At 38.6% G+C, this 22,973-nt stretch overlaps 1 protein-coding gene across 2 annotated transcripts in view; it reads right to left on the bottom strand.

Moving 5' to 3' along the window:
- Window positions 1-22,973, bottom strand: part of XKR4 (XK related 4) — a gene marked incomplete at its 5' end in the record, with an annotated part of 224,681 nt that overhangs the window by 67,163 nt on the left and 134,545 nt on the right. For both annotated transcript variants that reach the window (XR_014316938.1, XM_082753622.1), the window contains one exon: window positions 14,807-15,006. Coding sequence is in view for 1 of the 2 variants with exons in the window: in XM_082753622.1 (XP_082609748.1) it covers window positions 14,807-15,006 (200 nt within the window). The remainder of the gene's footprint in view (window positions 1-14,806; window positions 15,007-22,973) is intronic.

The raw sequence follows: 22,973 nt of genomic DNA, 5'->3' as shown, positions 1-22,973 counted from the left end.
ATACAACTCTATTTTAAAATATATATATATATATGTATTCAAAATCCAGTAATGATTTTATGGCACATATTAACAGAGTCAAAGCAATATTCTAGGTTGCAAAATACCTTGTTACTGGATTATCATCAGACACAACGTCACAAGATAATCATGATTTCTTAGGATACTTTAAAAAGACTCACAAATAATTTCATTTCTTTCAAGATTTTATGATTTCAGTTCCCTGATGGGACAGGCTGTAATTTGAGTTAACAGATACTTCGACAATTCATCTATAGGTATAAAATATATGCAAACACAAAACTGCAAACTTTTTTTGAAAGTTTTAAGTGCTTATCCATTTGAAAAGCACATTACCTATTTACATGCGTAACTATGGATCCCTTTTCCTAACTTTAGATACCCAATTTTAAAAGTGTTTGTCAAAATGTTGGGTTAGTGGTATGTTACTAGAAGAAACAGGAATAGCATCCCAAAGACCTGATCTTAAAATCTGGTGTTATCTTCATTATATTCCAGCTTTCCCTGTATCTTTAGCTTCTCCCAGGCTTGGAAGTGAAGACATTTGGCAAAGTTTTCTATACAGTTTCTGGGACAAGGAATTTTGTATCTGAGAACCATCTTTCTGCAGTCCTGCCAGCAGGGCTATTTTATTTCATGGCAGGTATAGCTTGTATGTAGAAAAATGTGTGCAAGTCTCTAACTGAAATTGTTTCCAAGTTGAGGACTCTGTTCTACAAATTACTCATGTTAGGACAGTTGTCTAACCATCTTCTACAATATCTTGCAATTCTACTTTTAACCTCTCTGTATGCAGAAATCTGTCTCTTCTGCTTTAAGGCTGAATAAAGAACTCTAGTTAGCATTATATCTTGAAATCAGTTCACAGTGTATACAGACATCAAGACTGTTGAAATGGGAGATATTTTTAAAAGTCTGATTTTCCTAATTTGTTCTGTAGAGCCAGTTTAAATACTTCTGACTGTATGATCTGGAAGATTTGATTCTGCTGACTATTCCCTATTTATGAACCCTGAAGTAGGAGGAAAAAAAAAAAAAAAAAAAAAAAGCCTTTAAAGCAGAAGATTTCCCCAAATTCCCCAAATGTAGTAATGGATGAACACAAGTCATATGTATTGGACCTGCACGCCACCTATTTCAGTGTTAACTGACAAAAGGCACTTCACTGAAAAGTTTGAGATTAACAGTTCAGGAATATCTTGCCATGAAGAAAATGGATTTTTTTTTTCTCCTTTTTCTTTTTCTTTTTTTTTTTCTTTTTCTTTCTTTTTTTCCCAGTAGAAACTTTGAACTCTGAAAGACGTAAACATGGAAATACCTTCAGAATTGTTGGATTCTGAGCATTGACTGTTACAATTCTGAATATCATTAGTCTAAGATTAATCTAAGATTATTCAGTCCTCGGTCATTCTTATTGGTTGCTTGGCCTCAGTGATACTTTATGACACAGGAATATCAGTGTCATGAACCACAGGCTAGTGGTTTAAAGAGAGCACTTTTTCAAAACACACTTGTGGCTGTACCACTGTTCATGTGGCTGTACCACTGTTCATTTTACTTGCAGCCCAGTTCTTCAAATTTCGTTTAGCTGAGGTATGGCTGGTGTGTTTTTCTAGAGCTCATTCATTGCTTTATATGCTACATCCAGCTGATCTTTTCAGGAGAGCTTTCTCAAAGCTCCACCCATTCTCATCGTCTCATTTATGTCACAGCTTCAGGAACAATCACTGGACCCTATTTGTATTTTCCTACCCTTTGACATTTAAGGTTTTTCACACAGAGGTGAATTGGGATCTCTTTTTGGAATGCTCTGGGTCTTTGCCTGTGTCCTTATTCAAGCCTCAGCTAAAACTCATTTGTACAGCTGCTCAAAGTCATTGAAAATTGAAATTTAGAAGTGAAATGCTGACACCACCTTCCTCATTACAGCGTTTAGCTGCTTTCTGCCATGCTGCAATCAGCCCTGTATTGTAAGTGCCTCTGTTGTGAGCATCTCTGATCTAAACATTTGTTAGCTTAAAATATCAATTCAATTGCAATCCATTATGCCCTGCTCAGAACGCCCATCTGGTTCCAAAGGCAGCATGCTGCCACACGATGTGCTACTGCGAAAGCATGGGCCTGATTCTGCCCTTGTTTATGCTGCTCCGAGTCTCAAGGAATGGCACAGCAGTAGCTGAAAGCAGAAACACCCAGAAACAGGTGTGGGGAAGAAGTTAGCCACGCATACGCCTACATAATGCATTCCTTCCAACTTGCTGTCCCAGCTTTGCTGCTATCCCCATTGTCAAGGAAAGTGTAATTCCAAGTCTGCAGAAAACACAACAGAAATAGAGAACACCCTGGACTTTTTCTTGAGGAGATGATTGTAACCCGATTTCTTTCCTGCTGAATTCACCATTCCAGACACTTTCTGGTGTTTCTGAGACAGCTCTTTAGAACAAAACCGACTCCATAGGAAAGGAAAGGAAAAAGATATGTTTTGAAGGAAATGCCAAGAAAAAGATATAAAATATTAATCACCTAGAAAAGTCACTTTATACTGCTGTTTTAGTGTCTATTGTGCTTGGAGGTGAAAACACCTGATTAAAAACCTCTAGATGAAAGTATGGCTCTCATGGCATGCTTACAAGGTCTGCTGGGACTTCACTGGATCTGAAAAAATGATATGGGGAGCAACTTTCAGTTTGCTGTTGCCTTGGACTTGCATTGCTTTTTTTTTTTTTTTTTTTTTTTTTTTTTTTTTTCTTCTGCTGAGCAAAACCAGCAAAAACCCCAGTTACTGAAGGAAGCAGTTATGCTCTGTGCTTTAAGTAATAGAGATGACAAGCTGCTACCAACACCCAGACAGTAAATGCTACTTAGGTTCAGAATCAAGATCACTAGAGCTCTCTCTCTCTCTCTTTTTTTTTTTTTTTTTTTTTTTTTTTTTTGTGGCTTAAGGATGTCTTGTTTATTAAGGTTCATTACCAAGAGTGACTAATCTAGAAGTTTAAAATGATCTGTGGATGCCTTTTTGTGGCATGAGAGACCTGAGAAGGATCTTATTTAACTAGATGGCACACGAACAGCTCTTTGCTATCTATGGCATGCCATCATTCCAGTCACAATTAACCACTCAACACATCTTACCACAGAGCAGGAAAGAGAATATGAGAGCACTGAAGGCACTTGTTAAAACCTGAGAACAGCCTGAAGTTGCATAAGCTTTCTGAAGGCTTTGGTGCAGGGGTGGCAGCAGATGGCTGAAGGAGGGCTACACTCAGCCCTTTGCTTGTCCTTGGGAAGGGGACAACAGCATGGTTCACAAAGCAGCCCATGAGATACCACAGGTTTTAACAGGGCATAAGACAGGTCAGACTGGGGCTAGTTTATTTAATTTCACAGACTGAAATCTGCAGCAAATCAGGAAATCTGTTGTGAGTCACCTGACTGTCCGCACCACCTGGGACATACAGCAGCCTTGCAGAAGTTGCCAGAGGGGTTGCTGTCATATGTGAGTCTCAAAGACCTCATGGCCCCAGTGCCCAGCAGCTGCAGGATGTTCCTTATCACTCCCTTGGCCACTCTCTAACAGGGCCGCAAGGTTGCTGGGTCCAGCATTATTTTGCGGGGACACCAGGAGGGCCTTTGCAGACCTCTGGACCTCCAGAGGCCTCCAATGCCTGCTGGAAAGTGAAATGGAGAACTATTGCTGGAAAAGCTACATTGAGAGAGGATTCGGTTCATGCTTTGAACTCAATTATGTGAGAAACAGAAAATTCCTCTGCACCTTGAAACATCCACTGGGTGGTATACAGCATACGTAGTGTCTATTAAATGTAATGGGCTGGGATCAATAATGATTCAGTAGCCAGATATCATAGGATTCCTCCTGCCCAAGCTATTTAACTCATGAGAGCACACTGGCCACCTATGCACAAATGATATGCTAAATGCCTCAATTAGAATTAAATTCAGAAATTATTTCTCCCATTGTAGCACAAAACCCATTAATGTTTTATTTTTAAATTGTATTCATTATAGGGAGAGAACAGAATCCAGTTTACCACTTTATTAACTGACAAACTACGAAAAATAACACCCGCAGGAAAAAAAAAAAAAAAAAAAAAAAAAAAAAGATTTGAAACCTATTGTCATTATAATTTAGTTAGTGAAACAAGAAACTAATACAAAATATTTAATGGGTTTGTATCCCCATTAGATTGGGTATATTGTCAAGCCTAACACAAAAGAAAGCTATTTAATAACTTTTGGTAAAACAATCGTCTTGTAAGCCCCAGTCCAGTGAGTAGTCTTTATTCCTGAAAGCAGTTCCACTGACTCCTAGGAGAGGGCTCCCACAGGGTGACCCTCCTGTACCATACTGAACCCTTTGTTTGAGTCTCACTTTTGCATAGGATATTATTCACTGATACTTATGAAACTCTGAGCACAAAACAGGAATACAACTGGTTTTCATTTAAATTCACCATTCATTATTCATCTAGTGTATGCATGACAGAAAAAATACTAATACCCATAACATAATTTATGGATACTCATTTCCATAGGTCACTTCATTACCCCTATTATATCCCATATACATCTAAACTTGAAAATCATACAAGACACATTTTAATGCATGCATTGCCACTTTGTCATGGAACTTTCAATGGAGCTAAAATCACTCTCAATGGGAAGAATTAATCTTCTTGTAAATTTTAGGAAAAAGAGCAATTCTGCAGGTAGGCCATAATGTACAAGATGAATAAGGGAGACGGATATCATGGATGGGCAAGGAAATGACTGAGAAAATGTTCGGTATATGTATTCAGAGTAAGGTTAGACATGCCTATTGTCTGCTTGACAGAAGCTTTAAAAGCCATTGCATGGTGAAAAATTCAAGTTAATTTTTATCTTTGCAGCGTGGTGCAGTCTTTGGGTAAGAAACAATCATGACTAAAAGTTCTCACTGTTATATTAGACACAGAAAAGCTTTTTCTGTGCCAAGTGTACCTCACTTTTTTTTTTTTTTTTTTTCCCACCCATGAATAAAAGTAACCATCATAGAAAATATAGTAACCCAAAGCATGAAACTAGGAATTTGTTCCTTGGCAAATGTGCTTTTAGCACAACATAAAGGGAGCAGAAGGATATGCCACTAACTTTGTGACATTCCCTAACAGATAAAATTCAGTGTGTAGGCAATATATCACACTTACAGAAACTCAGTGCACTACTTTGCATCTTGTGCTGTCTTTACCACTATGTATGTCTTAGCAGCTGTGTGGAACCGCTATTAAGATTAAAATGATTAAAATCCTGTAGATGACATGAAGTGTTTTTATTTTATTTTAATTTTTATTATTTTATTTTATTTTATTTTATTTTATTTTATTTTATTTTATTTTATTTTATTTTATTTTATTTATTTTATTTTTTTGCCATTCCTTCCAATTATTCCCCAAAGAATTTCCCTTCATAGGACCTCTGGGTTCATAATAGTCTTTAAGCCTGGACCCACCAGAGTGGAACAGCTGATGGGATGTGTTGGAGGGCAGGGCTGCCCTTCAGGGGAATCTTAGCAGGCTGAGCAGAACCTCACAAAGATCCGCAAAGGTCAAAACAAACTCCACTGTGATCATGCCATTTTGGGACTTTATTTCCTTTCAGACTGGCATAATACTTTAAAGTTATTACAAATTATTTGCATAAAGTTGGACTCACAGTTAAAAAATATGACAATTAAAAAAATAGTGAAGGAGACACCCACCTAATATCTTTGGTAATCAGCTGGTTGTTTGCAGTCTTTTAATAGGATTGTGAAGCTAAACTGGAGATATCTGTATCTGAAATTTTCACTAATGTGGTCAGAAAAAAAAGGGGACAAAAACAGTAGCACTAAATTAGAGTAGCAAGTATATTAAGTCTTCCTAATACTGTTTTTAATTACCTTTTTCTATTAAAATGACACATTCAGATTTCAAGCTGGCATGTTATGAAGCCTTACTGTTATTACATTAGAAGAATAGTATATACTTCATTTTTCCTATGATTTACCGAGTGCTAAAAATGCATAATAAGTGGCAAAGCTCCACAAATATTATTTTCTCCATAATATCACAAACTCATACTGATATGCCGATATGGTATTATGTTGTTCTGTGGACTTTTTATGATGATTTAATAGGAAGTAAACAGAATCCATGGCATAAAGATACAGGCATAAACTCAGTAAGAAAGAGATTAACCAGAACATACAATTTGGCAAAAATGTTGGAGGCAGGTCCACTGTTGTTCCTGATGATGCTAGATAAATATTTTTGCTGCACTTAAATGGAAAGAAGATAAATATTCACTAATATCTTCTCTAGTTGATTTTCAGAGGCTGAAGTCCTGGACACTGGGTTTGTTGTAGATGTGCTGTGACAATACCATACTGCATATGTTTCCTCCTCTATATGAAGTTATACTGACATATTATAGCTGCAGACTGAATGCAGAATGATTAGGATATCTGGAAACAAGAACACACCAGTTGCCATATGGGTGTCACATCAAGGTATACAGGAATAAGAAGTGTGAAAAAAAAGTGATTAATGAGAGCTGTGGTCTGGTGAGTGAGACTAAAAGTGATTAGTGAAAGGATAGTGTCTAATGCATGGAAAATTGGATCAGTTAATTTAAGGAATAAGAGCAGTACTGTTGCAATGAATCTGGGTATCAAGCAGGAAAAAAAAAGCCATGGTCGTAGGACATGAAGTACTATAGTGTTACAAAGTGTACTACAGGGTTACGGAAATGTCATGGACTCATAATCACTCCCTGGATGTAGATACTAGAGGGAAGCTGGTAGTCTGGAAAGATAAAGGTAAAAGTGGTGTTTGGGAATGGAAGGGCAAACTGAAGTTTCAGAAAGGTATTGCCAATATAACAGATCCTGTTTGCAAGCAAAATTACTTTTGGAGAAAGATAGTGGGTAGTTGTTAGAGTTTGCTGTAGAATTCCAGAGTTAAATTTGGATATGGATAGAGATGATCAAGTTGCTATTACAGGGAGAAATTCTGTAGAGAATTGTCTCATTATGGGAGACTTCGATTCTCAGATACATGCTGGAGCCCAAATGCTACTGAAGACAGCCCAGATATTCTGGAGTGTGACAACTGACAGATTTTCTGTCAGAAAGCAGAGATGCTTCTTTCTAAACTTATTTATAGAAAGTATTGAGCTTGTTGTAGGATGGCTAATTGTAAAAAAATAAAATAAAAAATAGCATTAGATCACATGAATGTTTGTTCAATTTAAACAAACTGAAGAGATAAACAAAAATAGATATGTAGTCAGTCTATCTATAAGAAATTTAGGGAAATGAGTGAAGGCCACACAAATTAATTGTTCAGGGACTTCTTCGTGGAGGAGGCTTTGATTTTCTTTAAGTCAAAACAAAGAGGAATTTTTGGATCTTTTAAACTGTGAAAAAGGAAAAACTTCTAGAAAAGTCTCAGAAAATAGCTGTATGCAAACCCACCTCAAAAATGATGCCAAGATAGAAATGGAAAAAGGATGATCAGCAATAAAACAGTACCTTGAAGGTCAGTTTTCAATAAGGGCACTTGAATCAATGGATAAAATATAGAACCAGCTAATGGGAAAAGAGAACAGAAAATGAGTCTGTGTTACTGTAGATAGAAGCAGAACTCCAAACTTCATGTTGTCACTCAGTGAAACTAGAAAACCTCTGTTCTGGGATCCTGAAAGAGCTGGCATATGAAATCTTGCTTCTGGTGAGAAGCATCTTAAATTAGTCCATCCACTTAAAACTGGTATCATGTGACTGGAAATGTGATGCATTACACAAATAAAGGACTAAAACAGACCTACAATGAGAGCTTCAAAACAAAATAGTGTAGCTTTAGAGCAGCTTTTAAAGCAAAAACTAATTGAAGATGAAGGTAAACATATATTCCCCCCCCCCAAAAGTAGATCATAAGAGAGCCACAGAGTGGAGACCAACTTGATCGCTTTCTTTTGTAACTTCTATCTCAACAAATAAAATGTGGGAGGTCTAATCTATCAAAACTTTGGTAAAATAGCTATTAACATGCTGGTGGGAAAATACTGGTAAAGTGTGAGAAGATGGGGATTAGTAGAGGATAGATAAGGCAAGTATAAGGAATTATCTTAAAAAAAATAAGGCACTGCAGGATTCTCTTGAAATGTTGTTGAAAAACTCTTGGACTAGAGTAGGATTACTATTAATTTTGTCTTTACTGATTACACTTGGAACCAATCTTTTCTGAATATTTGTCTTACTGACCTTGGTTTTACAAAGCAATATAAGGTTTTGGGAGACATTATCAATGTAGAAAAGGAAAGTGATACGTGGAAAATTCACAAGTACCTTGCAGTTTGGAAAAAAAAAAAAAAAAAGAGAGAGAGATGAAATTGGATTACACGTATTTAGTTGTTAATATTTTTTTTTTAATGTAATTGAAGCCTCATCAGAGTGACATGACACCATGACACCAGAAGAGCCTGTGTGTTTTAAAGGATCATGAAATAACTAGCATTAACCAGTGCAATGTCTGGGTCAACAGGGAATTACAATTCTAGGTCATACCTAGTGAGATATTGCCAGTAGAAATATGAGAGTACTGGCAAAATGCAATCTAAAATAATCTATGGTCTTGGTCACCCATATTCCCCAATGATGAATTCAGACTGGAACCGATGAATTAAAACTGCAATGCCTATGAAGATAATCAAGAGAATGCAGAACCTCTCGTGAGATGAGAGAATGAACAACATAACGAATGACTTTCCTTGCAGTGTCTCCTATTCCCTAATTCTGTCTGTCTGTCACAACAGTCCCACTGGGTAGGGGAGAGAAATGCAATGGTTCATCTGGAAGGATACATGCTTAGGCTGGCTAGTGGCTGGTGCCAAACAAAATGGATAATAGCTGAAATCTGCCTGCTTTTTCCCGTTGTGGAGGGTCTAATTTGTCTTTTTTTTTTTTTTTTTTTTTTCCTTTTTCTCCTCTGACTAGCCTGTTGGTTTGTTTTCTTTTATTTATTTTGCACAACATTTAAAGAAACTTAATTATCTTTGAGATTTCTGCTGTATTTTTATACTTGATTGAAATAGTACAAGAGTTTAAAAGTTGTTTAAAGTCAGGAACGGTGGACAGAAATGGACTATATGATCACAGAATCATCATTTCCATGGGGAATAAGTGTAAAAATAGGGATAGGTTAACAATAAATAGGGACAGACTACTGATGAAATTAAAAAGGCAGGACAGCAGCAGCAGGTCTCTATCAATCAGAGAATTAAACTTCCAACTGGTATATTGAGGATGGAGGATATAACTAGTTTTAAGATTCTAATCAGGTTATGAAATGGATTATATGACATGATTGCCTTCAGGAAGTCCTCTCTTGTCCTATCAGAAACACAGATGTGCTAATATGATAGCTCTATACTAATGAGTGCAAGACAACATTTTAAGATTTTCAAGGGGGACATATAGATCAGTTTAAGTTGTTTACAGATGACACATTTACTCCATAGTGTACCATATTTGTTCATCTTTGTCACTGAAAATCTGTTTTGCTGACTTGCAGGCAGATTCTGTGGCTATTGCTTGTTCTGCTTTTCTTTCTCTATGGAAAGGCTGGGTGCTGGATTGCAGTGGTGCAGAACCTTGACAGCACAGAGAAAAGCAGTGGCAGCTTGCCCAGAACTCAAGAGCTGCACTTTATTTCCATACAAATATACTTTGAATTGTTTAAGATTTTCCATCAGAATTCTTTTTCATTTATTTATTTATTTAAAGAGCACTGCAAATGTACGCAGCATTTTACACAGCAATCCAAAGTTGCTGTGAAGGTCACAAAACAAGAAAAAACCTTGTAAAGCACAGCATTGTCCTCACACACACACAAAATAAAATAAAATAAAAATATATATAAACTTAAATGACTTTCAGTTTATTGCACTGATGTGAACAGATTTTGAATTCCTGATGCTTGAGGATGAGTTTTGCCAGACGATTTTATAATGAACTAGCTAACACATAATTTCCTTCTGTCAGATAAAGCTAGGGCCTATCAGCCATGTCATAAACTACCAGCAATTCTCTGAAATTCTTGCACAGCCCAGGCAGGAAAAGTGACCGGTTTGGAGCAGAAAGTCTAGAGAGTGATCCTTGTTGGCACTGTGGACATTTGTGTGTCAGCACACAAACAGTGTTGGTGTTTCCAGCAGAGCTGGTAGAAAATGAGAAGATGGTTGGCCAGAGAGACTTCATGGAAATGTGGTTTCAGCAGAATCCAGTGGCCCCGTGAGTGTGTGTGTGGTAACTTCAACAAAATTGATGAATTTATGAACTGTTCCAAACTTCTCAACTTCTCATTTTCCTTCTGCACTACTGTCAGTCTGTATAACGAACTTTAGCCTTATGTGATAAAAAACTTTGATTAGACTTTGATCAAAATTTGATAGCGACTTTGATAAATAGTACTGTATGGAGAAGCCAGGGCAAACTCCCCAGGGGCTGATGGAGAATAAAATGTCGAGTGCTGACTAGCCAGCATAATATGCAGTAAACAAGAATGAGAAACTAATCTATAATTTAAAAAATGTCTTAATTAATACAATATACATAATGAAATGTGTGGTAAATCCAGGGAGGAATCTTATCTATCTGCTCATCTAGGAGTAGCTACAACACCATGCCCTTGAATAAGATAGCAGTAAGTCTATGCTAACATAAAGGAGTTCCAGTAAGAACTGCAGGCTGTTTTGCTTGCTTGTTTTCACAAATGTTAACACAGGGAGTCTTTCTAAAATCAAATGTCACCATGGGAAAACCCAAAGAAATAAAAAGAAAAGCCCAAGGATGTTTGTCAGTCTGAGGGAATGGTTCCAAAATGATATGACAGACTGACCCATGCTGACCTTGTGTCCCCCTTCCCCTCCAGTGCTGGCACTATGAATGAATTTATGGGGTAATCCTATAATCCAAACACGTTCAGCTTTGTTATTTCATCTCTCTGTGGCCTGAAGAACCAAAGGTCCAATGAAGGGCCTGGTTGCCCAGCCCTGGGAGTGCAATTGAAAATATGGAGAGAAGTGCTCAAGCCCACAAAGAGTTTCAGATGTTTGGTATAGGCTTGCACTAAGATCATTTTGCTCACCCTGGCCTCTGGGATATTGCTGTTAGACTGTTTCTAGTAGCTGAACTAGCTGCAGACAATTTAGACACTTCTATCCACATATATGTCCTTATGCAAACAGATGGATGTAGGATGAGCATCAGTTGTTTCTGTGGACTTTCTGCTATTGTCCCCCACACATACAGAGTTGCCTCATTCCTCATACAGTTCCCACCTAGAATAAGGCTGTTGAAGCTAGTGACTCCCACCATGAAGCTTCTTAGATTACTTTTCTACAGAGTAATTACAAAAAAGGCAATGCAGTTTGGAGGTGCTGCTGGCTCAGCAGAGAAGCTGTCGTGGGAGTGCTGTGCTCAGAGCGCATGAAGAGAAAAGAAAGGAAACAGACTCCCACGAGGAAAAGAATGAGGAATTACTTATTTTCTAGGCACTTCTGTCTTCTAGACAGTAGATATTTCCTCAGACACAAAGGACCAGGATGGAAAAGGTGGAGGTAATAGGTAAAATGAGTGAGAGAAGATTAGCAGAGCTCCAGTTTAGTACAGCATCATAATGAACTTGTTTATCTTCTTGAGCAATTAGTGCTCAGAAATCATCAGCTTCCCCCATAACCTGTTTGATACCTTCCACTCTGGGAGGGAGTTGGCTGCTGGCTGCAGGCAGAATAAGAAAGATCATTGCCTCTAATTTTTCAAGTTTTGATGAAATCTCAAAGAAGAATAAAATTTGAAGTTAATAAGCATGATATTTTGATACCGTTTTATCAATATTCAAATTTCTTTGTGTACCAATGCCCAAGAATGAAGGCACTCTGTATTGACTGTCTATGGCCTCCTGCCTAAGCAATGTTTTGCTGCAGCAGTCACGGTACAGTGATACATAGTCCTTGCTAGAAGTTAACAATGCATTTTCTTATTTCATACTTAGGGATCCCAAGCAAGGATCTTAAAGGATCCTTGTGGTGCATCCTCTGGGCTTTTGAAATGGCCCTCCCTGCATTGTATGGAAGACTGAGAGAGAAGATTTGCATGCATCGCGTTACATTTTTCTTGATCTTCATAAGGACTTCTGCACATATCAGTATGTATTTTTACCTTTATTAGCAAGGCTTAAGGACTGAAAGAACCAGGAAAACGCACCTAGCCAACACCCATTACAAAACAGGGGATTTACAGCGATGCTGACAGCACTCTCCTGTTGGGAATGAGGCTATATTGGTGCATTTAGAATGGAATAAATGAAGTTTCATAAATAAAATATTTAACAGTTTTTCTTGTGGGCATTAATGGCGTTATATTAGAAATACCCTGCTTAGAGAACAAAACGTTTCCAGTATCACTTGCTCCCCATGCCAAATTTGTGGATTGTAATGCAAGCACACTTTTAAGGAGGTGGACTGGCAATGTCAGCACTTCCCAATTGTCATGATAATGCTATCCTGTGGGAGAGAGAGCTAAAGGAACGACAACAAAAAAACAAGCAGCTTTCTCTAAACAAAGAAAATCAATCAAAACCTCTGTTCATTGATCCTTGTTAGAAATATCTGTAACAGGCTCAGTGAGCAGACAGCTAGCTGAAGCATGTACAGTACGGATAGCCTTTTTAAACACCCAGCTGAAGCATGATACCACTGAGAGAAATTATGCTCTCCTTATGCAACCTCACAGCAAATCTGCCAACCTATAGTACAATGCGTTATCTTTAGCATTTCTTTAAAGAAGTACAGAGAATAGAAAAAAGATTTTCCCAGCTGGCAATGTATGTTAACATATTAAGTTTCATCAGGAGAATATAATGATATCACTGTTTAAGAAAATGCTACAACCTTGTTTAGTTTTCCTAATTTTTTTTTTATATGGGGCCTTTTCTCCTGAGGTGCTGGAAGAAAATGGGGGAAGACAGAATCAGTAAATATTGTCATCCTTCTCAGCTGAAATGCATAATTATAGTTTTATCCCTTTCTGGTTTCTGATACACAGATTTTACAGAGTTGATTGCAGGCTTCAGGAACCATTTTTGCCTTCTAAATTGAAGCATTTCAGGTTTTCTCTAATTAACAACCATTTACAGAGTACATCACAGGCTTAGTGCCTACTCACCAGCCACATTTCTCTTAGACAGATCTGTTATTGCACAAAAATGAATGCGAGAGGCCTTCTGTATTAATAGTTTATGAAGATAGCTCAATTACAGCTGACCATACAGTATTCAGGCTATGTTAATCTCCTGAGTCTCTCTCTGGAGCATTTTTTTCTGGAGGGCCAAAGCTTCTTGAAGTGATAATACCATCTCTTGAACAATAAGGGTTTGGACTTGTTGGTGTGGGGCAGCAGCATTTTGAGAAATAGCTGTAGGAAGTTCTTAGGCTACTAATTAAAATAGAATCTTTGGCTTTCTTTTCCCCTTAAGGTGACAGAGTTTCAGATCTAAAGAAACAAAACTAAGAAACAAAACAGAACAAAACAAACCATCACAGGAACCAGGAGAGCCTGTACTGGACATCAGTTCAAAGTTGAGTAACTGATAAACCTCTGATCCATCCACAGGAAACTGCCCAGAATCAAGGTATTCACACAGTTATCCACTTTATTCCCAGTTCTTTTACACCTGAACAGTCTCACTGCATGTTTACTCATAATAAGCTGATGAGACTGAGAGCTTCTTGGAGCAAGGTACTTTCACAGTTCAATTTTGTACAGCGGCAGGCACATGAATTTTCTTAAAAACAAATGGCAAAAGTGTTGTATTTCCTTCCTCCCTCTGTCCTCCCCCCCTTCTCCATTCCTCCCTTCCCCTCTTCACTGCCTTATAACATCTGTGACAACGGGATCCCAAGTTCTAATTCACCTCATTCACTTGCTGATAATTTCTGCCCACATTCAGCCATAAGACAAAGCAATGGTACAACATGAACGGAAAGCTGCCAGATATCCAAAAGTAGCATCAAAGAAGTGGAGAATGAGGTATTTTTATACCCGTTCCAGTGACTGACAATCGCCTGGAAGGACATGTGCATGCATTTACCATTTTAAAGACGTAATCATGCTTGCTGAAAGCATCAGCCTTCGGAGAAAACCCAGAGCTTGAAGGAATGAGTGTTCTTGTAATGCTCAGCGGCTGACTTGTATTATTTCAGATAAACATGCCTGAGAACTGATGGACATGTATTCCACAGATTCTGGCACTTTCTTCACAGAATATCTGCTTTCTGCTGTGCTGTTTTCTGTTTTGCATAATACCCTATGAACATCATTACTGGAGTTCGGAGGGTTTTGAGCATTCACAGAAAGAAGCATAGGGAGAGGAGCAGTACTTTGATTGATGCAATTTTCACATTGGCCCGGTGGATAATCAGAAGAGCTCTTCTATTACAAGGATGTGCAGAAAGCAAAACATTGTAAATCCTACCCACAATCCAGGGCCAATAAGAAACGCTAAAAAACTCCAACAGCACAGGCTTTCTTGACAGAGTCATAGTTAACAGCTTAATAGCTTAATAGCAGCTAGCAGGCGAGATCTGGTCTTATGCAAGGCACATAGCAGTTTAAAAGGATAAATATGTATGTATAGGAATTACATCTTCCTAAAATGATAAAAAACAAATAGATTAAATGAACCCCTACCTTGGAGAGCCTGAAGTGTACGAGTCTGCACAACAATACAGAGCTGCAGGACCAGCTGTGGTGCACTTTCCAGAAACGTGGCTAGCAAATGCAGCATACTCACATCTGCATACTCATACACCATTTTCCAATAAAACCGCCATCTGTCATTCTCTCCACTCCGTCGACTCCGGATACCCAAATATATAGTGTGGAAATACCTAGAAATAAAAAAGAGAGGTTATAGAAAGGCAGAATAATGTTTTACTGCTAACACTTGTGCTTGAAAATAACCCACATTTTCCCAATGTAATGAATGTTTATTTAAAAGGAATATCATCCTGCTATTTATAATAGTTGATGTGATAAGAGTAAACTAGACTACAGACAAGACTTGCTTTAATAAAACTGTTTAAAAAGCTTAGTATTATTTTATTTGTTAAATAGTATTCCTTTCAAAGTCAGTTTTCTGAACTGAAATGTGAGGAGGATGTGTTGATTATATGGCCTCCCTCAGAGATTTTTTCAAATAATGGAATGAAAAGAAAAGCTGATTCTGCAATGGCCTCTACTGCAAAGACTACAGACTACAAAGAATGGAGCCCATTTCCATGTGGCTCTATGTTGCCTTGGAAGACCACCTGCACTGCCAACCTGGGCCCTTGCTATTGTTTAGAACATAGTCCTGCTTCTCCACAGCTCTAGTGAGTTTATTATTATGTTTCAGATACTGCCAAATGTATAGTGCTTTTTCTCATAGGTTGCTTGTTTTAGAAGGAGAGAAGATGTAGCAGTGAGCTTCTATTTTAGGAGGAGTGGAGATGTGGCTGTGAGTCCCCTTGGTGGTTGGAAATGACTCACTAAGAGCACTCACGTGCCACAGCAGCAGGGAGCAGCAGCAGGAGCCAGGAGCCCAACAGGCTGCTGCTGCTGATAGTGGTAACTAGCAGATGAGAGAAGTAATGGGCAAAATGCATGTGTCAGCTGAATTGTTTCTGAAAGCTACATCTGTCAGTCTGTAGGTCAGGCTGAGTCTTCTCCGGCCTCTCCTCTTTCAGATATGTTATTCTTCATTGTAACCATCCCACCAAGATCCTGAAGGAACCAGAAAATTTCAGCTAAGAAATCTGTATTCCGTGGTAATTCTTGGGTAAGATTTTCATCCCCAATCAGACCAAAAAATAAAACAAAATAGAACAGAACTTGTAAAATATTCTGGAATTGAAATCCCACAAGTTGTAGTTTCATATGTAGAAAAAAAGAATGATGTTCAGTTCCTGACAGAGCCAGGCTCGGCATCAGGTAGACCAGGAGCTCTCTTCTGGATGCCTAGAAGCCACAAAGTCCTTAGCACACAGTGGGTCCAAGTAACAGCCTTGGAAAAGGGAACCTGCAATGTTGCACATTGTTGAGGGGAGCTAAAACCTCTTTTGATACTTAGGCAAATAGATCACATGGGTCAGCCCTTGGAAGAGTGTCACATGCAAGGTTTTATGTCCTGAACAGCCACCTAACAACAACAACAACAAAAACACCCCTTGCCTGACAATAGCTCAGATTGTCTGTCAGAACAGCCCAAGATTCAGTTTTCCCAGCAAATGAGCACTGTCCTTGTACCCAATGCACATATCACAGCAGAGCAATAGCTTCACTCAGGACCGTGCATCAAACACAAACAAGGAGTAGCACAAAGAACTGAGAACACATATCTGAGCCTGCAGCATTTTTGCTGCACATTGTAGCAGTATATAAGGAAAACACATTACATTCACACTGAAATTAGAATTATATCAGGTGGTTCTGAATTTTATCAAAGTTCCATCAGGGAGTGAAGTAGCAATGAACGACTCAGACGAAGACCACAGAGGTACAGTAAGCAAGATATCAACCCCACCTCTCATGAAAATAAACTGAGCAGGTCCAGATGGGTTAGAGTATACTGGGATAACAGGGGCTCTCTGTGTCCTCAAGGTTAGGTAGGGTGTAATGACCTCGTGCCCAGTTCTCGAAGAAGCTATGGAGGTGGAAAACCATCTTTTCCATATAGTTCTGCTAGTGTGGTCTGTTGGATCCCCAGGTTCTCAGTTGCAATCAGTGTAATTGTTCCTAGACCTTTCCCTAGTGTTCTGCCCCACGACAGGGACAGGTAAGACTTGCGTATCATTCTGCAGTTTATGTTTTGTGTTTGCTTTTGGCCTGTTGCATATGTCCTTTCAAGGGACGCACCTGGGAATATTGCACACAGTGGGGCAGACAGCATCTTCAGCATCCTTCTTTTGAGCTATCACTAACCCTTGCTATAAATATCTAAAGTAGCTTTGGCTGCCGAGCATTGTGCCAGGAGGCTCCAGCCCTGCCAATGGAGCCATCTGCAACTTCAGTTCTACAGCATTTGTGCAAAAAAATACGTTTCCTATTATGAAAATGACAAGCTGTGCCAGGCAACATCCCCAAGGGTTCTTTACCTGCTCTGCAGAGTGGTTGTGCATGGCAAATACTTTGTGATTAATGAACCCTTATGGAAATATTTCCTCTCCCATTGCACTTTATTGTGAAACATTGGCAATGAGTTATTGGGGACTGGGGAGTCATTGCTCTTTGTCTACTTAGCTCTCTGCAATTTAGACACAAGAGGCAGAGGAAGAAGATACTTTCTCTTTTTACACACTGGGGACCAAATTTCAGCCTGAGGTGTTTTTTTTTTTTTTCCCGGTCCTATCAATTTTGGCCAAATTAATTGCAGGCTGAAATGAGCATTTACACACATAATTACTGTCACTGATTTATAGACACAATCAGGTGATTAGACAGCTAAACATTCTCATTTGCATCCACAATTAATTGTACCAGCAATTGATGTTAGGTGTGCAAATTAGCAGTTATTAAAATAAAAAGATGGTCTAATAAAATGCTTCATATATCAGACTCTTTTTACCCACAGTGAAATTAAAAAAAAAAATACTTTTCTTGTTGTGGTTTCCAAATATAGCTTAACACCGCAGTAATGACACATTCCATTTTATATATATGCATTATGTAATTGCATCTTAGACACTCACAAGAGTCCTGGTGTCAGCAAATGCTATTCAGACACACTCAGAGGTAGTTCCTGCCCTGAAGAGTTTTTCTTATTCTAGTCCTCTGGTATCATTCTGGTGGAACTCATTTTTTTTCTGAGGCAAGGTTGTAGCTCTTACATACAGCCATTCAAGAAAGAAATAGAAAGAATTAATATCAGTTCTGCATTGAAAACTATCTTAGGTTCATTGTGGAGCAAATTGTTGCCAATATACATGGAGTAGCAGGTGTGCTATTGTTTCAGTTGTGATTACATCTAGAGACCTCAACTACAGCCTTGTGCAGGTGCTGTACAAATATACAAAAGATGCCTATCTATCTTCCCAAAGAGCATTTAATTGACATGAAGAAATGACAAGGAGTGAAGAAGAGAGAGTTTGAGCATCAGAGGGGGAAGGGAAGAAAGGAGGAATGGGAAGTATGGTAAAAATACTGCCACCTAGGAAACTAACCACTTCTGCCATCTAGGAAAGTAAGTACTTCATCTAATAAATCAAGATAGTCTATTAATGTTTCTAATCATGAGAAAAGTCAAAAAGCAAACAAAACAAAACAACCCCCCCCCTGCTGCCGCTCTCAAATTCCAGTTTTATAGCTTTTATATTTGTGGAGAAAAGCTTAGAAATAATAGCATTTCCTATAGCTGGAAAAAGTTAGAATAGTATAAAATGTACTATGAAAAATTAATACCAGATCTTTTCTTTCCCCTTCCTTCCTTCCTTCCTTCCCTCCTTCCTTCCTTCCTTCCTTCCTTCCTTCCTTCCTTCCTTCCTTCCTTCCTTCCTTCCTTCCTTCCTTCCTTCCTTCCTTCCTTCCTTCCTTCCTTCCTTCCTTCCTTCCTTCCTTCCTTCCTTCCTTTCCTTTCCTTTCCTTTCCTTTCCTTTCCTTTCCTTTCCTTTCCTTTCCTTTCCTTTCCTTTCCTTTCCTTTCCTTTCCTTTCCTTTCCTTTCCTTTCCTTTCCTTTCCTTTCCTTTCCTTTCCTTTCCTTTCCTTTCCTTTCCTTTCCTTTCCTTTCCTTTCCTTTCCTTTCCTTTCCTTTCCTTTCCTTTCCTTTCCTTTCCTTTCCTTCCGACAGACCACAGCAAAACCCAAGAGAAGGGAGTAGGAAGCAATATTTCCTATATTGCAAATAATCAGATGGCAACTTATATATTGTTATTTGGGGCTTAATGTCTTTTTTACTCTCTGGAGGAAATGGAGAATGCTACAGCGTTTAATTGTTTTAATTTTCTTCAGTACATCAAACAGCACAGTATACATACCATTGATAAAGCATAACCCTGAAGGATATAAATCTGAGACAAGATCCCAAGTGACATTTTTCTTCCATTATATTAATGAAGGAAGGCAGCAAAGTCAAAAACAAACAGGAAAGCAGACCAGTCTTTGTGCTGCACACAAGAAATGTTCAGGATGTAAGTCACATAGAAGCAAAGAGTTACCTATATTTGTGGTTGCAGAAAAAAATAAAAAAATATGTGCCAGCAAAGGAGACATTCATTCTGATCAGAAACTCTCCAGAGTTTCAAAAGTCAAGAGTCCTCATTTTGCTCCAGGTTCTCATGCTAGACTTGACGGTCAGCATAGAGTGAAATACCTACATTTGAAATACTTCTGGTGACAATTTAATTGCATAATTAAACCATGCCCAATTGCACATTTAATTGAGATGTGGTAGTGTAATTATATGATAATACCAAATATTTATAAGAGTGCTTTCCAAGTTAAAGTGCTTTACAAACATTAATTGATTAACTGGGATGCACGTAAATAATCTCACAGGGTTCATTCCCCAGGAATTGGCAGCTGACCAATGTAATGCTTTCCTGTAGGAGTGAGGTATAGCATTTACTCAGCAAATTGAAAGCCAGGTGATGTTTTGTAAGCCCATGGTAAGGATAAGTTGACCTTATCTGTTGTGCAGAAAAATCTCCCTCCTTTCTTCCTTATTCTTAGGAATGTTATAGTTTGTCCTGAGTATGTGAATAAATCTTCCCCAGCTCTTGCCCAAGTACAAGGGAGACAAAGAGATCCTCAAAATACTTTCCAAACAGGAGACAATTCCTCAGATTTTAGGTATTCTGGAAAATTGGGATGCCACTGGCAGCTGGGCTGAAGGCTTCCAACTTGACTACAGCCTGTTCATGTCTCAAATAACTTTTTCATGAAAGACCTTTGGTAAATATCCTGGTGTCATTAAAATTGGAGAGTTCTGGTAGTAAGAGGAGAGCTTGTTTTTTTTACTCAGTATTCTTCACAGTAACTGGGTGTCATTTATGGCCATTACTACTTTCTAAGAAATTATTTCAGAAGCTGCTCCATTGTGCTTCACAGACATGATTTCCTTTAGCATAGAAGACTGAGTCTTGTAATAAATGGAACGGCCATACCAAATTCTTATTGCTGGTGGACATGTTGTTCCCATGTATGTGGGACTGAGATGTTCTCGTTGCATATAGTTTGGCTCAATCAATGTCTTTTAGTCTTCTGAGGTCCTCCAGGCTTCTTATCCCAAGGTTTTCCATTTGCACTTACCTCCTTTCTTCCACCTGCACACTTTATTGCAAATCTTTAGCCAGAAATTGAGATTTTGGAGATTAAGAAGAGTTATATTCAGTTGCTCTTCATTTAGACAATGTACGCAAGTATGTGTAAGTGCAAGCACCAAGACATATAAAAGCCCAGCCCTGGCTATGGCTCTGAGCATTTCCTGCTACAGATTTTCATCTTAATGAAACCATCCATCTGATGGTAATATACGCAGCTCTGGAAAAAAGCCTTCAGTTTAGAAGTGTCAAAGATTACATTGCCACCATGTGCTTAATCTAAAAAGTCCTTAGGATGATACACGTGAATGAGAGACCATTTGCATTCTTTGGAAAAATGAAAACGTTCTGATTTCATGCCTCATGTAGTCCATATTTATTACAATTGCCTAAGTCAGTAGAGGACATTTGCTTATGTTACATAATCTACTGAAACATTTGTGAGAAGATCAAAAATCATTAATGGCTAGCTGTAGCAATCTGAGACATTTATTCTTATGTCTAATTTGCCCCGTATCAAACAGTACATTAAACAATTTAGCCATACCATGAACAATTGCTCTTTCTGTGTTTGAGGTGTGGAGAATAAAAATCACTACTGTAGAGCTAAAAAAACAGTAGAATAAACAGCAATTTAGATAAGTGGTATTTTCTTCTGTTGCCTGGTTACCAGAAAAACTTAACTGTATTTGTATCTCAACAGTATTTTCTGTGTTAAATAACAACAGATTGTTCTATTTTGCTTCTTATGTGCCTTTTTATTAGGTGTGCACGAATACTTAAAAAAAAGTTTCCTTAGCAGGAACACTTACTTTCTTATCAGAACATACTAACACTTATTCTTTTTGTTCTGAAAAAGGGGACAAATCAGTTCAGCTTTAATTCCTTTTTCTAGGAAGGAACAAGCTGTAACAGCCAATTTTTAATTCTCCAATCAAATTATTTTTTGATGGGAGCATTAAGGTTTAATGTGCAAAAGGAAACTGAAATACATTCTGTAGCACAGCAGTGACCAAAGCTTGTCCAACCAAACACGGTTCTGGCAATTTACCAGCAGTCAAAAGTCTGGGCTTAATTTACTTTAAATTATGAGTGCAGCATCTTCATCTGTGTCACTGAGATGAGATCCATGAAGACAGATCCCACTGGGGAATATTTCATCATAAAAGATGTTAAAAGCCTTATTTCCAGAATACACCTCCATTACAAAAGTCAAAACAAAAACCTAAATTCTTGCATTTTATTTTTCCCTTGTACTATTCAAAGATATCAGAGAAATATCTCCTTTACTTTAGTCCAAAGCAGGACACTTTATGATCATAAACAAAACGATAACATCTATTTTGTTATGACCTCTAAAGCATTCTCCAGCATCCTCCATGACTAGGTGATCCTTCCCAAACGGTCATGAGTCATATAGCAGCATTTTATGGCCATCTGAATTTTTATGGCCTTCTGAATTTTGCTACCATCTGAATTCATCAAATGTGGCCAGTCAACACCAGCACTCTTTTCTTGACAAGGCCAATCTGCAGACCTACAGTATGTGAACTGCTGTTATAAGGTGACGGTAGGAGCAAATATGAGGAAGTGCAGATTTAATAAGAAGAAGACAGGACAGCCAAAAGAAACCCATTTAGTTCCATTATTTCCATGTTTCTAATTTCAAAACTGGAGCATTCCACATATGTGCTCACCTGCAAGGTCTCTTGGTCAGCCCAGCAGCCCCAGAACATCCTGACTGGTCTGTGCCTCCCCATGCTTCCAGGCTGTCCCTGCCCTGCCTGTGGAACTTGTCCTCACACCAGCTTTTCCCTCTTTATCAACAGGGCCCAGGGCACAGCTCAGTGGCCATCAGCTGTTCTTTTAAGACAAGGATGGTGCAACCTTGTCAGAAGATGTGATATAGACATTCTCCGCAGCTCCTCAAGACACTGCCTGATACTTCACAGGGGCAAACATTCATGTGTTTTCTGCATGACCCACTATGGGCCAGAATAAAAAAGGAAAATGATGAAATGAAATTAGAAAAAAACTCCATAGCATGGTGAAGCCATCTGTAGCTATATATCTCACAGTGTTTCTTCAGCTAGTTGTTGCCATTGATGCCTTTCCTGTTTAACCAGGGACAAAGCCTTTTAGACGTTCAGCAGCACAGCTAACAGCTTTTACTCCACTCCTGTTTCTGGTATGACACCACACACCTGCGTGCTCTTTAACCACAGCCATTGCTTCATCGAGAGCTGATGAAATTGCTGTGGGCCCCAGAGGCCCCTTGGTTTCCACTAGTGGGAAATACAGTTTTCTACGTGTCACCATGGCTGCAGTCCTGGAAGTGATGCCCATATGAGACCAGACTCCTGGGGATGAGAGGCTTCCCGAAGGAACACAAAACCAGACCAGAGCGAATAGAGATCTTCCCTGCTCTGTGTCCTCTGAGAGGCCAAGGGATGTCCCATCATGTTCAAAGAGTGCAGTGCCAGGAGTTGGACTTGATGATCCTTATGGGTCCCTTCCAACGCAGGATATTCTATGATTCTATGGTTAATGCTAGGGCACTCCAA

This window comes from Aythya marila (genome assembly GCF_965140915.1).
Source record: "Aythya marila genome assembly, chromosome: 2".
Taxonomy (NCBI): domain Eukaryota; kingdom Metazoa; phylum Chordata; class Aves; order Anseriformes; family Anatidae; genus Aythya; species Aythya marila.
This window is presented reverse-complemented; position numbering and strand designations above follow the sequence as displayed.